The following is a 12,420-nucleotide window of genomic DNA, read 5'->3' on the forward strand; positions in this document are numbered from 1 at the left end:
TGAAAAACAATCCAGAAAGGTTTTCTTTGAAAAAAAACAATCATCATGAATTTTGGCGCAAAAAAACGCCATAGTATACTATGTCGAAAAAAAATGCGATTTTTAACATGTTGTAAAAACGTGCCATATGATGAAATAATGTAAAGGAGTCCGTGAAAAACACTCCAGAAGGGTTTTCTTTGAAAAAAAAAAAACATGAATTTTGACGCAAAAAAACGCCATAGTATACTATGTCGAAAAAAAAAATGCGATTTTTCAACATGTTGTAAAAACGTGCGATGTGATGAAATAATGTAAAGGAGGCCGTGAAAAACACTCCAGAAAGGTTTTCTTGGAAAAAAAACAATCATCATGAATTTTGGCGCAAAAAAACGCCATAGTATACTATGTCGAAAAAAATGCAATTTTAAAACATGTTGTAAAAACGTGCCATATGATGAAACAATGTAAAGGAGTCTGTGAAAAACACTCCAGAAGGGTTTTCGTTGAAAAAAGAATCATCATGAATTTTGGCGCAAAAAAAACGCCATCGTATACTATGTCAAAAAAAAAAAATGAGATTTTTCAGCATGTTGTAAAAACGTGCCATATGATTAAATAATGTAAAGGAGGCCGTGAAAAACACTCCAGAAAGGTTTTCTTGGAAAAAAAAAATCATCATGAATTTTGGCGCAAAAAAACGCCATAGTATACTATGTCGACAATAAAATGCAATTTTTCAGCATGTTGTAAAAATGTGCCATATGATGAAATAATGTAAAGGAGGCCGTGAAAAACACTCCAGAAAGGTTTTCTTGGAAAAAAAAATCATCATGAATTTTGGCGCAAAAAAATGCCATAGTATACTATGTCGGAAAAAAAATGCGGTTTTTCAACATGTTGTAAAAACGTGCCATGTAATGAAATAATGTAAAGGAGGCCGTGAAAAACACTCCAGAAAGGTTTTCTTTGAAAAAAAAAAAAATCATCATGAATTTTGGTGCAAAAAAACGCCATAGTATACTATGTCGAAAAAAAATGAGATTTTTCAACATGTTGTAAAAACGTGCCATATGATGAAATAATGTAAAGGAGGCCATGAAAAACACTATGGTAATGTCTTCTTTGAAAAAGAATCATCATGAATTTTGGCGCAAAAACACGCCATAGTATATCATGTCGAAAAATACAATTAAACGAGAAGAATATTAAACATTTAAAAAAATACAAAACATTTAATTAGATTATTAAACCTTTAAAAAGACAAAACATTTAATTTTTTAATTAAATGTTTAATTAGAAAATTAAATCTTAAAGACAATAAAGCTTTAAATAGGAATTAAACAGAAAATACAATGAAGCATTTAAAAAGAAAATTAAACATTACGTGTCAACACGGATCATCTGGTTTTAATAAATCAGCAGCAACATCACAACTGAGACAATTTTCAACAAATTAATGAAACTGATGTCATTTAAAACTATCAGAGTCTGTTTTAGTGTGAAATTAAAGCTGATTACTGACAACTAGAACATTAACGTTACTGTTTTAATCACATTTAAGTTTCCTGAACGTTACATTAACGTCAACCAGCCACAGCTTTATGAACTTAATGAACCACATTACAGGAACACAACACACTTCAGCTGCTGACAGGAAACAACACAAACATCGTTAGCTTGATGCTACATCTAGCTGCTAATCAGGACTGGTCAGCTAGATCGGTTAGCATCGCTAATTCACATTAAAGCTAATATTCACTGGATGCTAAATCTCTTCTCTGGTCAACACACACAAATAAACTCCACCAACTCCTGGGGTTCACTGCTCACATTATATCTGACTCTGAAGTTGAACATAAAGTTCATTAAAACTGGCACCGATCAGTAAATTATCATTTATTACCGACCAGCTGTCGGAGTCCTTCAGTGTCTGTTGGTCCAATCAGCCGAAGGACTGAATTACTGAACTGAAAACTGATTAAAACAAGACAACGAACAGTAAAACTGTCTGTGGAAAATGTGCTGCTGCTCCACCGATAAATACCAACAAACTAAAACAAGCTTGGTGGAAGTGTTGCTTCTAGTGATCTTTTAATAAATAGCAAATATCAGGCTTTTATTTTTCTGGAAGTAAAAGGAAACGTTGCTTATCCGTAGTTTCACTAACTTAAATTAAGCTGCACTTTCACCATGTTCTAACTGATAGATCATTTTTTTATATTAAAATAGCTGCACTTCCTTTGTATATTTGGTCGTTTCTTATGTTGCTGCTGATTCATTGCAATTATATTTTAATAATATCACTTTAAATACAGATAATAAAAAAACTGGCTCTGAAATACTCAATGACCTGATACATCATCTAGTGTTAAACTGAATAAGAATTCTAAATAATATAAAATGTAACTGACTGAGCTGTATTAATTAAATCGAGATATTTCAAATTGAAAGAAACACAACATTGAAAGATTTCAGTCAATTAAACCTTCATTTACCTAAGAAAACCATCCTTTAATGCCTTACCTTAAAATGATCTACATTTTTAAAAAATATAGGTGCAAAGTAAAAGTTTCACACTAAAGATTAATCACTGATGAACATTTAATTGCTCAGCAGATATTCAGGACTACTGACAACGCAGAACCTTAACCTTACTGTTTTAATCACATTTAGGTTTTCTAAAGATAAGATAGATAAGTCCTTTATTTCTCCCCACGCCAGGGGAAATTCACATTGTTACAGCAGCTTATGTAGCAATAGACGTAGAAATAGAAATAAAATAATAATAGAACAGTAGTAATAGTATTTACAATATGTACAGGGATGAGAAATGAGGATGAAATAGTGCAGTAGTGACACACTGTAAGACAATGCAATATAAAGTGGCTTAAAAAATAAGTTTAAAAAGTGCAAAGATGTAGCAGTGCAAGAATGTCGGTGCAAATTTTATGGTTTGGGGTGGTAATGATATGAGTCAAGTTTATGTTAACATCAGCCAGTGATGCTGATGTTGTAAAGTCTTATAGCAGATGGGATGTAGGACCTGCGATAGCGTTCCTTCTTGCAGGGTGGATGTCTCAGTCTGCTGCTGAAGGAGCTGCTTAAAGACCCCACAGTGTCATGCAGTGGGTGAGAGGGATTGTCCATGATGGATGTGAGCTTTGCCAACATCCTCCTCTCACCCACCTCCTCTATGGAGTCCAGGGAACAGTCCAGGACAGAACCGGCCCTCCTGACCTTCTGTTTAGTCTCTTTCTGTCCAACGTTACATTAATGTGAACCAGTGTCTCCATGAACAGTTTTGTCAACTAAATGCACCACATTACTGTAACACAACAGACTTCAGCTGTTTACATGAAACTCAACACAAACATCGTTTGCCTAATGCTACGTTAGCTTTAATCAGGCTATAACTGAGCAGCTAGCTCGGTTAGCATCGCTAACATTAAAGCTAATATTTACCGGATGCTAACTTTCTTCTCTGGTCAACACACACAGAAATAAACTCCACCAACATCTGGAGTGCATGACGCACATTATATCTGACACTAAAGCTGCATATAAAGTGCATTAAAAGCGGCACCGATACGAAAATAAACATTAACTTACCGAACAATCAGAGTCCTTTCAGTGTCTGCTGGTAGAATCAGCCGAAGGGAGAAAACTGGTTAAAACAAGCCAACGGGCAGGAAAACTGTCTGTGGAAAACGTTCTGCTGCTGTACTGATAAATAAACCAACAGTTATTATATCAGAATTAATCCAAACGAGGAGAGCAGAGTCTCTGCTGCCTCCTCCATAGGACCTGTCAATCATTCCAGACCGGACTTTCAATCAAGTAGTCCCGCCCCCTGGCTTCGCAAAACTTTAACGCTCTATAAAAAATATCAATATTGATTTATTTTAAGATCGAACACCTGATCTCTCATTTTGACCATGAAAACTAACGAAAAATAAATACAGTTTACGCACCGTACTCTGATTGGCTCCACACTTGCTGATGACCACTTCCGGTCTCAGAAAATTAAAGAACTGACTTTTTTGTCGTTTCTGCTTCTTACTGATTTTTCTTTTTTGTTATTGTAAATATAAAATGAAAATCAAACCTTTTTTTAAAATTCGTATATCCCTTTTTGATCTTGAAAAGGAAAAACGCCTTGTATTTAAATTTTAAGTTTGTATTTTAACACGAAAATCAAATAGTCGCTCGTTTTTTGTTTTTCAATACTCGTTTCAGAACGGAAAATCCAATTGCCAAAATATACACGGACCGCAAAAAACGACAAAAGCGAGACAAAATGACAAAGCAAGGGTCCGTGTATATTTTACATTATATATATATATATATATATATATATATACGTATACATATATATATATATATACACATATATATATACATATATATATATATATATATATATATATATATATGTGTATATATATATATATGTGTATATATATATGTATACGTATATATATATATATATATATATATATATATATATATATATATATACGTATACATATATATATATACACATATATATATACATATATATATATATATATATATATATATATATATATATATATATATATATATATATATATATATATATATATATATATATATATATATATATATATATATATATATATACATATACATATATATATATATGTTTTGATGTGTCTCATCTGTTCTGAAAAACAGTTCTTGACTTTATTTCTTTTTCCCAAAAATATTTTTGGTTGTTAGCATCATCCTGTGGACTGGAGGAGGTACTGCAATGTTCACATGCCACAAATTACATCACATTTAATGGGCAACGGTGATAATACTTTGAGTTACAGTGATTTCTAACAATTCTAAAAGTTATTCACACGCATCAGTTTGATAAACGAGATAATGTTTTATTCATCCATTAAATGACAATATGCCTTTCTTTGATACCAAAGATGAAGTGTTGAGATCATCTATCAGAGGATTTTTTTTTCTCTTTAACCCTCATGTCGTCCTGCGGGTCAAAATTGACCCATTTTAAAGTTTGAAAATGTGAAAAAATATACATTTTCACAGTGGAACTTCTGATGTCCACATTTTCGACATTTTTAGGAAATCTTTGAACATTTCTTGGTGAAAAAAGAAATGTTAAAAATGTTTCTTAAGAACATTCACAAAAAAAAATCAACCAAAATCCAGCAAATTTCGATGGATTTTGGTTGATTTTTATGTGAATGTTCTTAAAGAAAATATTAGAAGTTTTGTTGATATATATGGAATCACTTCAGATATTTGTAGGAAGATTTTTACTCATTTTTTGAAAATATTTACAAGAATTTTTTTGCCAAAATTAAAAAAAAAAAAAAAAAAAACTTTTAAGGGAAACTTTTAAGGAATTATTGGAATTTTCTTCCTGAAAGTTTTGCAAATTTTCAGAAATTTGGGGGATTTTTTTGCTGAATTTTTTGGATTATTTTTAGACAAGGAAACAATATTTTATGGTGCCCGTAAATGAGGACAACAGGAGGGTTAAGATAAAGGAAATGTTTTATTACGCTATGTGAAAAGAAGAAACACTTTTAAACTTGTATTGAATTCAATTGATTTTAAGAATTAGGTTTAGTTTAAAATGCAGATGACATGTAATTTGTAACAAAGACTGAATCTCAAGAACATCTATTTTACACCTGTAGTTTCATTAATATCTTCTGGGGATAGCTGGTTTGCCTCTAAATATATATATCTACAGTTTAATATGGTAACATGATTTTTTTTTCATGGCAAACAATATGTATGTAACAACAGTTATAATCAGTAAATACTATATACATACATTTAGATATTTGACTGATATTTTACAGTTGTTCTAAGAAAAGAACAGTGTAAAATGCTTGTTAATTATGCTGTTTAACATGTCAGTGTCGTTTTTTAAAAAATTATTGTTGTTGTCTTGCTTTTGCTTTGTAATATGTATGTTGGTCTGGAAATGTCTGTTAATAAAACAAACAAAAACACTTGAATTCTAAGCTTTTTATTATGGCAGCATTATGTGGCTTAGCGCATTTCATGGAAATACAAAACGTGAAGTTTGAAACGCTTTCAAAAGGCAACGTCACAGAGTCCTTTTGTAAACTTGTTTGCAGACTTGATCGGCACAAGTGAGTTCCTGCAGAGAGAAAACAGGAATTTGCAAAACATTTTGATGTACAGCACCCTAGTAAAAAATGAAAAGGGGAGCATATTGTTCAATAAATTGTTGTAGTGATTTTCAAAGGAAGCGCCACTGTCTTTGATTATAACTGCGTGAGTCCAGAATAGCAACCATTTTCTGACCAAACATTAACTGGGCTGTAACCAGAATAATATCTCCAGTCTTACCAGATGAAGCTCATCTCCTTGAATCCAGTGCTTCCACCCCCTGTTCTTCTTTTCTCCTTTCTGAACACACACCAGCTTGTCATTTTCCCAGTTGACCACAGTCTGGTAGAGGACAAAGATCAATGAAAACATGGCAAACCACACTTTAACAGCACTCGAGCTGTTTCAATCTTCACCTGGCACGTCCGGTTGTCCAGTCCTTTTGTCACTTCTTGGTATTCTTCTCCAATTTTGAAAATACACTCATAATTTCTGAAAGTAGTGAATGTCTGGATGGTGAAATGATCTCCATCTTGCTTAATCACTTTCTGCGGCTTCAGCATCGAGGCAATCTTGCGTGTTGCAAAATCAATGCCTGCATGTGAAAATGAGAAGAACGTGGAGAAACACTGTCACCACGGGGAAGTAACTTTACTCTGCTGCTACCTTTATTCTGGTCTGAGCAGATAGTGAATGGATATCTACTGTTTTTTGACAATGGATCAAGATGCTCACTTCTAAGTAAGTGTTTTTTCCTGAGTATTTTACACAAATGATGCTGAGACAAAACAGAAACTTGTCATTAGCTGCACATATGGATTTCCTCATATTAAGACAGAGCAGTTCAGAAACTCTCATTCTAAATTGTATTCATGCAAATAATTTGTTAAAAGAGACACTAAAACTTACCAAGTGCAACCATGTACGCCTCAAAATTGACATTACTGACGATGTCCCATGTTCCACTGTAGTCGACAGGCATTCTGGATGTTTGCTCGACTCTCTGCACGAGGAATGAACCGATTTGTGGTTATTGGGGGGGATTTTTATTGTGTGTCAATATAGGGCAGGGGTGATGCTCTGCATGCTGCAGAAGAAGCTCTGACGGGTGGAGCAGGACTCTACACATAATATGAGGAAACTAACTATCCTGTTCCTGATTAGCTGAACACATTACAGGCCGCGACCTTTTTACCGCAATTCTGGCATTTCTTTAACCCTTGTGTGTCCTGAGGGTCAAAACTGACCCGTTTTAAAGTTTGAAAATGTAGGAAAAAAATAGATTTTCACAGTGAAACTTCTGATGTCCACATTTACAACATTTTTTGGTGGAAAAAAGAAATGTTAAAAAATTGTTTCTTTAAGAACATTCAGAAAAAAATCAAACAAAATCTAGTGAATTTCGCTGGATTTTGGTTGATTTATTAGAAGTTTTACTGGTATACATGTAATCACTTTAGATATTTTTACGATTTTTACTCATTTTTTTGAACATATTACCAAGACTTTTCTTGCCAAATTTGGGGGATTTTTTAAAATAAAACTGAAGGGAAACTTTTAAGGAATATTGAAATTTTCTTCCTGAAGGTTTTGCAAATTTTCAGAAATTTGGGGAATTTTTTGCTGAATTTTTGGATTTTTTTCAGACAAGGAAACAGTCATTTTTGATGCCTGTAAATGAGGACAACAGGAGGGTTAAAGCTGTTCCAGTCTGTTGAAAACCAGTTTGACCAAACACATTTCTGGGTAAATGTTCAGCTTTCAAGAAATACAATATGCAGCCAGGGCCTCTGGGCATGCACAGAGTGAAATACAATCCTTCTTGCTGTTAACATTGAAGGCTTTTGGCTGTTCTTCAGCAGATCACATGCAGCCATCAGGAACAGTGCAACAGCTAATGTTTGCCTGGATTTGGAGCATCCATGCTTCTGTACATGCTTGTCTTCATGGCGTATCACAGCAGCAGATGGATACCCCGGAACCAGAGGTTAAAATTGTAAGTATTGTTATGGATCTTAGCAGTATTCATGTTTTACAAGCTGCTGATTTTCTATTGGTTTCCATTCACAGTCAGATAGTGAATGCAGTGTTCACGGCAGTTGTCCTGGTTCCTCAGCTCTACGTCATGGGAAGGTAACTGGGACACAGGCCATGGCATCGAGCCATGCAGATCATGGGTCACTTGAGCAAAGGGGGAACATTGCGTTAACAATATTTGTCTTGATTAAAGGCCAAAATCCTCAAGATACTGCAGGCAGCCGCTTCTGAACAACCTGTCAGCCTCTATTGCTTTGTCCTTCATAGCTTCAGGTGAGTCCCAAAAACAGAAGCATGCGCAGTACTAGTGTGGCACAAACGGATTTTACACCGGAAAAAATGCCCCTCTCAAAACAAGAAAAAAAAATTATTTCAAAGAACTTTTACCTTGAAATAAGTGAAAAAATCTGCCAATAGAGCAAGTGAAAAATGGCTTGGTAAGATTTCTTGAAATAAGATATGATATTTAGAATCTTGAGATCTCAAAACTTATTTTACCAGGATTGTCAAGTTTAGGTGTCTTAAAATAAGCCAGATATGCTTAAAAAAAAAGCAGTTTTTCACTCAAAAATAGATGTTTGCTTTCATGTAACCTCCTAAATTGAGACGTATTAACCCTCCTGTTGTCCTCATTTATGGGCACCAAAAAACATTGTTTCCTTGTCTGAAAAAAATCCAAAAAAATCTGCAAAAAAATTCCCCAAATTTCTGAAAATTTGCAAATTTTCAAAAAATTAGTAAAAATCTTCCAAAAAAAATCCTAAAAAACTCTAAAGTGAAAAACTTCTAATATTTTCTTTAAGAACATTCACAAAAAAATCAACCAAAATCCAGCGAAATCCGCTGGATTTTGGTAGATTTTTTTTAATGAATGTTCTTAAGAAACTTTTTTAACATTTTTTTTCCCAAAAATGTTGAAAATGTGGACATCAGAAGTTTCACTGTGAAAATATATTGTTTCCTCATGTTTTCAGACTTTGAAACGGGTCAATCTGACCTGCAGGACGACACGAGGGTTAAACTTAGTTTGAGTTTTCCGGTAAAATTCAACTCAAAACAAGATAATTTCAAGATTGTTTGACTTATCAAGATATTTAAGATGCATTGTCCTGAAACAAGTCCCTCCATCTGCTGAAATGTCACTTGTTCAGTGAATTTACCTTAAATCAAATGGGATGAGACATTTTGACTAAAAATAAGACAAATAGACTTGGTAAGATTTTGAGTTTTTGCAGTGTAAAAAAGGGATTCATATGTGCAATAACTCTTGTCCAAGGTTTTTCAGTGATATTCACATTGATGGACCCAGTTCCTCAGAGTTTGTGGGCTGCCTATCATGTGTTTGGTCTGTTGTCATGTGGACAAGGGCTGTGTACTGCCATCCTGACTCTGACAGCAGCCGCATGTGTAAGAAAAATACAGTATTAATAGTGAGTTATACAAAAGAACACCGCATCACAGTGGCTTTTATGCACATCCACAGGCCAAAACCACCCCAGAGCTGTACTACATGTCCCTTACTCTAACAGTCGCCTCTACTTTAAGCACAGGTGAAGGAGGCCTCACTTCTCTGTCACATATTTGACCATTCATACAGAAAATGTACAGTTCAAAGGAGTAACACCTGCTCATGTCTGTTTAGGTTTTTTCATGGTGAGAGGAGGACTGTGGTTAACTACAAGGCGGCCTTTGACGGACCAAAGCAGAGGCTAAAATGAGTGATAAAACAGTCCAGCTGTCCCACATTGACATCTGATACTGCACATATAAAGAATTCATGAGGTTTTCATGCCGCCAGCAGCCGGTAACTTTAAACCATGAGGAGGGAAAAAAGGCAAGTGACTTAATCCACCTTATATTATAATCCCCACATCAGAAAAGCAGATGTCTTGACTGTTTAAAGTTTTTGCTTTTTATTTGTTGATGGGTTCTGGTTATATCTGGCAATTTCATGTGACAATTTGCCATAGGAAGCTAATAAAAATGTGGTTCAAACAGTACATTCAAAGTACAATTATACATATAATAAGAATACAGATGTGAATCTGCATACAGTACTGAAAGTGATGTTTATTTCATTGGAAAAACAAAACTGCAATAAAAAAATTATAGCAGGAAAATGAAAAGCTTTACTGATTTGTAAAGCAAACATGTCCAGGTTGCATTGATAAAAATAAAGAAAAAGGATTGCTGCACCAAAACACAAGTGATCTCCATCGTCAAGATGTTCTCAACAAAAAGTGGGAGAGCTGCTCATGCATAAGAAAAAAAACCTAAACTGTAAAATCCAGTTGATGCAAAATGTAGATTTATTTTACCTGCTATCTTCCATCACTATCTGATCACTGGTTTAAAACACCAGAAATTATTTTAAACTCTTAGATTACACTTACTATATATCTGTTTGTAACTTTTTCACTTTTTAGTCAAACTTTAAAGCAAGAAGAACATTAAAAAGGCATGAAAAGATTATCCAAACACTTCAAAATGCAATCATGTAGAGAAAATTATTTGATATTTCTGTGTCCTAGAAGAGAAAGTCACTGTTGCATCATATGGTGCCAATGTGATGGAAGAATTGCTGCACCTCAGGAAATGGAAAATAATATTTTGTAGATTTTCATTTTAGTCTTTTAAATTGTATTCATGCTGACAGATTCGCTGCTGACTAGCCGTTTTTGAGGAGATGAGGACACCTGGAAAATCTTTACAGCCTAATGGTTACAAAAACACTGCTGCTGAAACTCAGCAGCATCCAGCTTGTATTTAAGAGAATCTTCAATGGATGAACTATTAACTTGAATCTTGTTTTTGGATCCATTTGGACTTAAAAAAAAAAAAAAAAGCACCAGTAGATCATATGCATAGACTATTCTTAGAGGAATGTCACTGTATAAAGGACAGGAATGTACTTTATATTCACAAAGCACCAAATATTTGATATCACCTGAAAGATTTTTGTTACAAATGTGTTTATTCATATTAATGATGAATAAAATATATTATCTGTGGGATGACCTACCTTCTTAGTCTTTTTGTCCAACTGATTGCATTTCAGGAGGGTTGTCATAACGCAACAATAGAAAATATACAATCAAAAGCAGATTACACAGTAAACTGCTTAACTGAAAAGTCACCTGAGATATGATATTATTCACACCCATACGAACACATCTTTAAGAAAAAAAAATCACACTGGCTAATAATCAATCTTTGTTTTAAATTGACTTTCAGGTCAGATTTGTCACATATTCTCCTGTGCTGCATATCCTCTCCTGTGTAAACTGCAGACATGTATACTTTATATGTGTTTAAATTTACACTCGGTTCACACTTAGACTAATTATAAAAGGTTTGCATATGTATTTCACACGCACCCTAAAAAAGTCAAATAAGGTTTTATCTTTTGATAAAAAAAAGACCATAACAGCAGCATTTTCCACTTACTAACTACAAATTTCAAATACTTAACATCCGTGCCAACAAAGTAAATCTTATAATGTTAGATGCAAGACTATGCAACTCTTACTGATGAATTAATGTGCTGGAAAACTCTTCATCCATTAGCCAAGCCTTGCTGGTCGAGTGAACAGCAGTCCTTTTGATATAAGAAACCACAAATATCGCAATATCCTTTTCAGTATCTACGCTTTCCAACAAGCACATGAATACACCAACAAGAAACGGCCTTAAACCGTTTTCCACTGAGTGCTTCAGTGGATTTCTTCTTCTGGGCAGTTCATTCAGTCTTTGCAAGTACTATTACTGAACTCAGATGAATGGCTGATAGAAATGAATCTGAAACCTCATGACGAAATTTGGAAAAAGCAGCAGTGATATTCAGTATATGTGTGTTTGTAGTTAACCCTCCTGCTGTCCTCATTTACGGGCACTAAAAAATATTGTTTCCTTGTCTGAAAAAAATCCAAAATTTCAGCAAAAAAATTCCCCAAATTTCTGAAAATTTGCAAAACCTTCAGGAAGAAAACTCCAATAATTCCTTAAAAGTTTTATTTTTTTTAAAAATCCCCCAAATTTGGCAAGAAAATTCTTAAATATTTTCAAAAATTGAGTAAAAATCTTCCAAAAAGTCCTAAAAATATCTAAAGTGATTATATTTTTTTATATATATATATATATATATATATATATATATATATATATATATATATATATATATATATATATATATATATATATATATATATATATATATATATATATCAGTAAAACTTCTAATATTTTCTTTAAGAACAT

General features: G+C 33.5%; 2 protein-coding genes across 3 annotated transcripts; one reads left to right on the plus strand and one right to left on the minus strand.

The window, feature by feature from the left end:
* Positions 1-6,003: 6,003 nt before the first annotated feature.
* rbp7b (retinol binding protein 7b, cellular) lies at positions 6,004-7,215 on the minus strand. Its single transcript, XM_023294005.3, has 4 exons — positions 7,036-7,215; positions 6,543-6,721; positions 6,367-6,468; positions 6,004-6,154 (listed from the first exon to the last, which is right to left on the minus strand). Exons 1-4 carry the CDS (start codon positions 7,106-7,108, stop codon positions 6,101-6,103), a joined length of 408 nt encoding a protein of 135 aa, XP_023149773.1. The 5' UTR covers positions 7,109-7,215; the 3' UTR covers positions 6,004-6,100.
* LOC118469152 (uncharacterized) lies at positions 6,716-11,177 on the plus strand. Of its 2 annotated transcripts, none has more exons than XM_035940862.2 (7): positions 6,716-6,867; positions 7,986-8,122; positions 8,197-8,259; positions 8,357-8,436; positions 9,440-9,570; positions 9,647-9,713; positions 9,806-11,177. In XM_035940862.2, the coding sequence occupies exons 2-7, from the start codon at positions 8,049-8,051 to the stop codon at positions 9,874-9,876; spliced, it is 486 nt and encodes a 161-aa protein (XP_035796755.2). In that variant the 5' UTR covers positions 6,716-6,867; positions 7,986-8,048; the 3' UTR covers positions 9,877-11,177. The 2 variants fall into 2 exon arrangements, with proteins under 2 accessions (XP_035796755.2, XP_054867009.1); XM_055011034.1 differs by having other exon boundaries at positions 7,989-8,122.
* The last annotated feature ends 1,243 nt before the right edge of the window (positions 11,178-12,420 follow it).

The sequence above is a fragment of the Amphiprion ocellaris genome, chromosome 5 (assembly GCF_022539595.1).
Source record: "Amphiprion ocellaris isolate individual 3 ecotype Okinawa chromosome 5, ASM2253959v1, whole genome shotgun sequence".
NCBI classification, from domain to species: Eukaryota; Metazoa; Chordata; class Actinopteri; family Pomacentridae; genus Amphiprion; species Amphiprion ocellaris.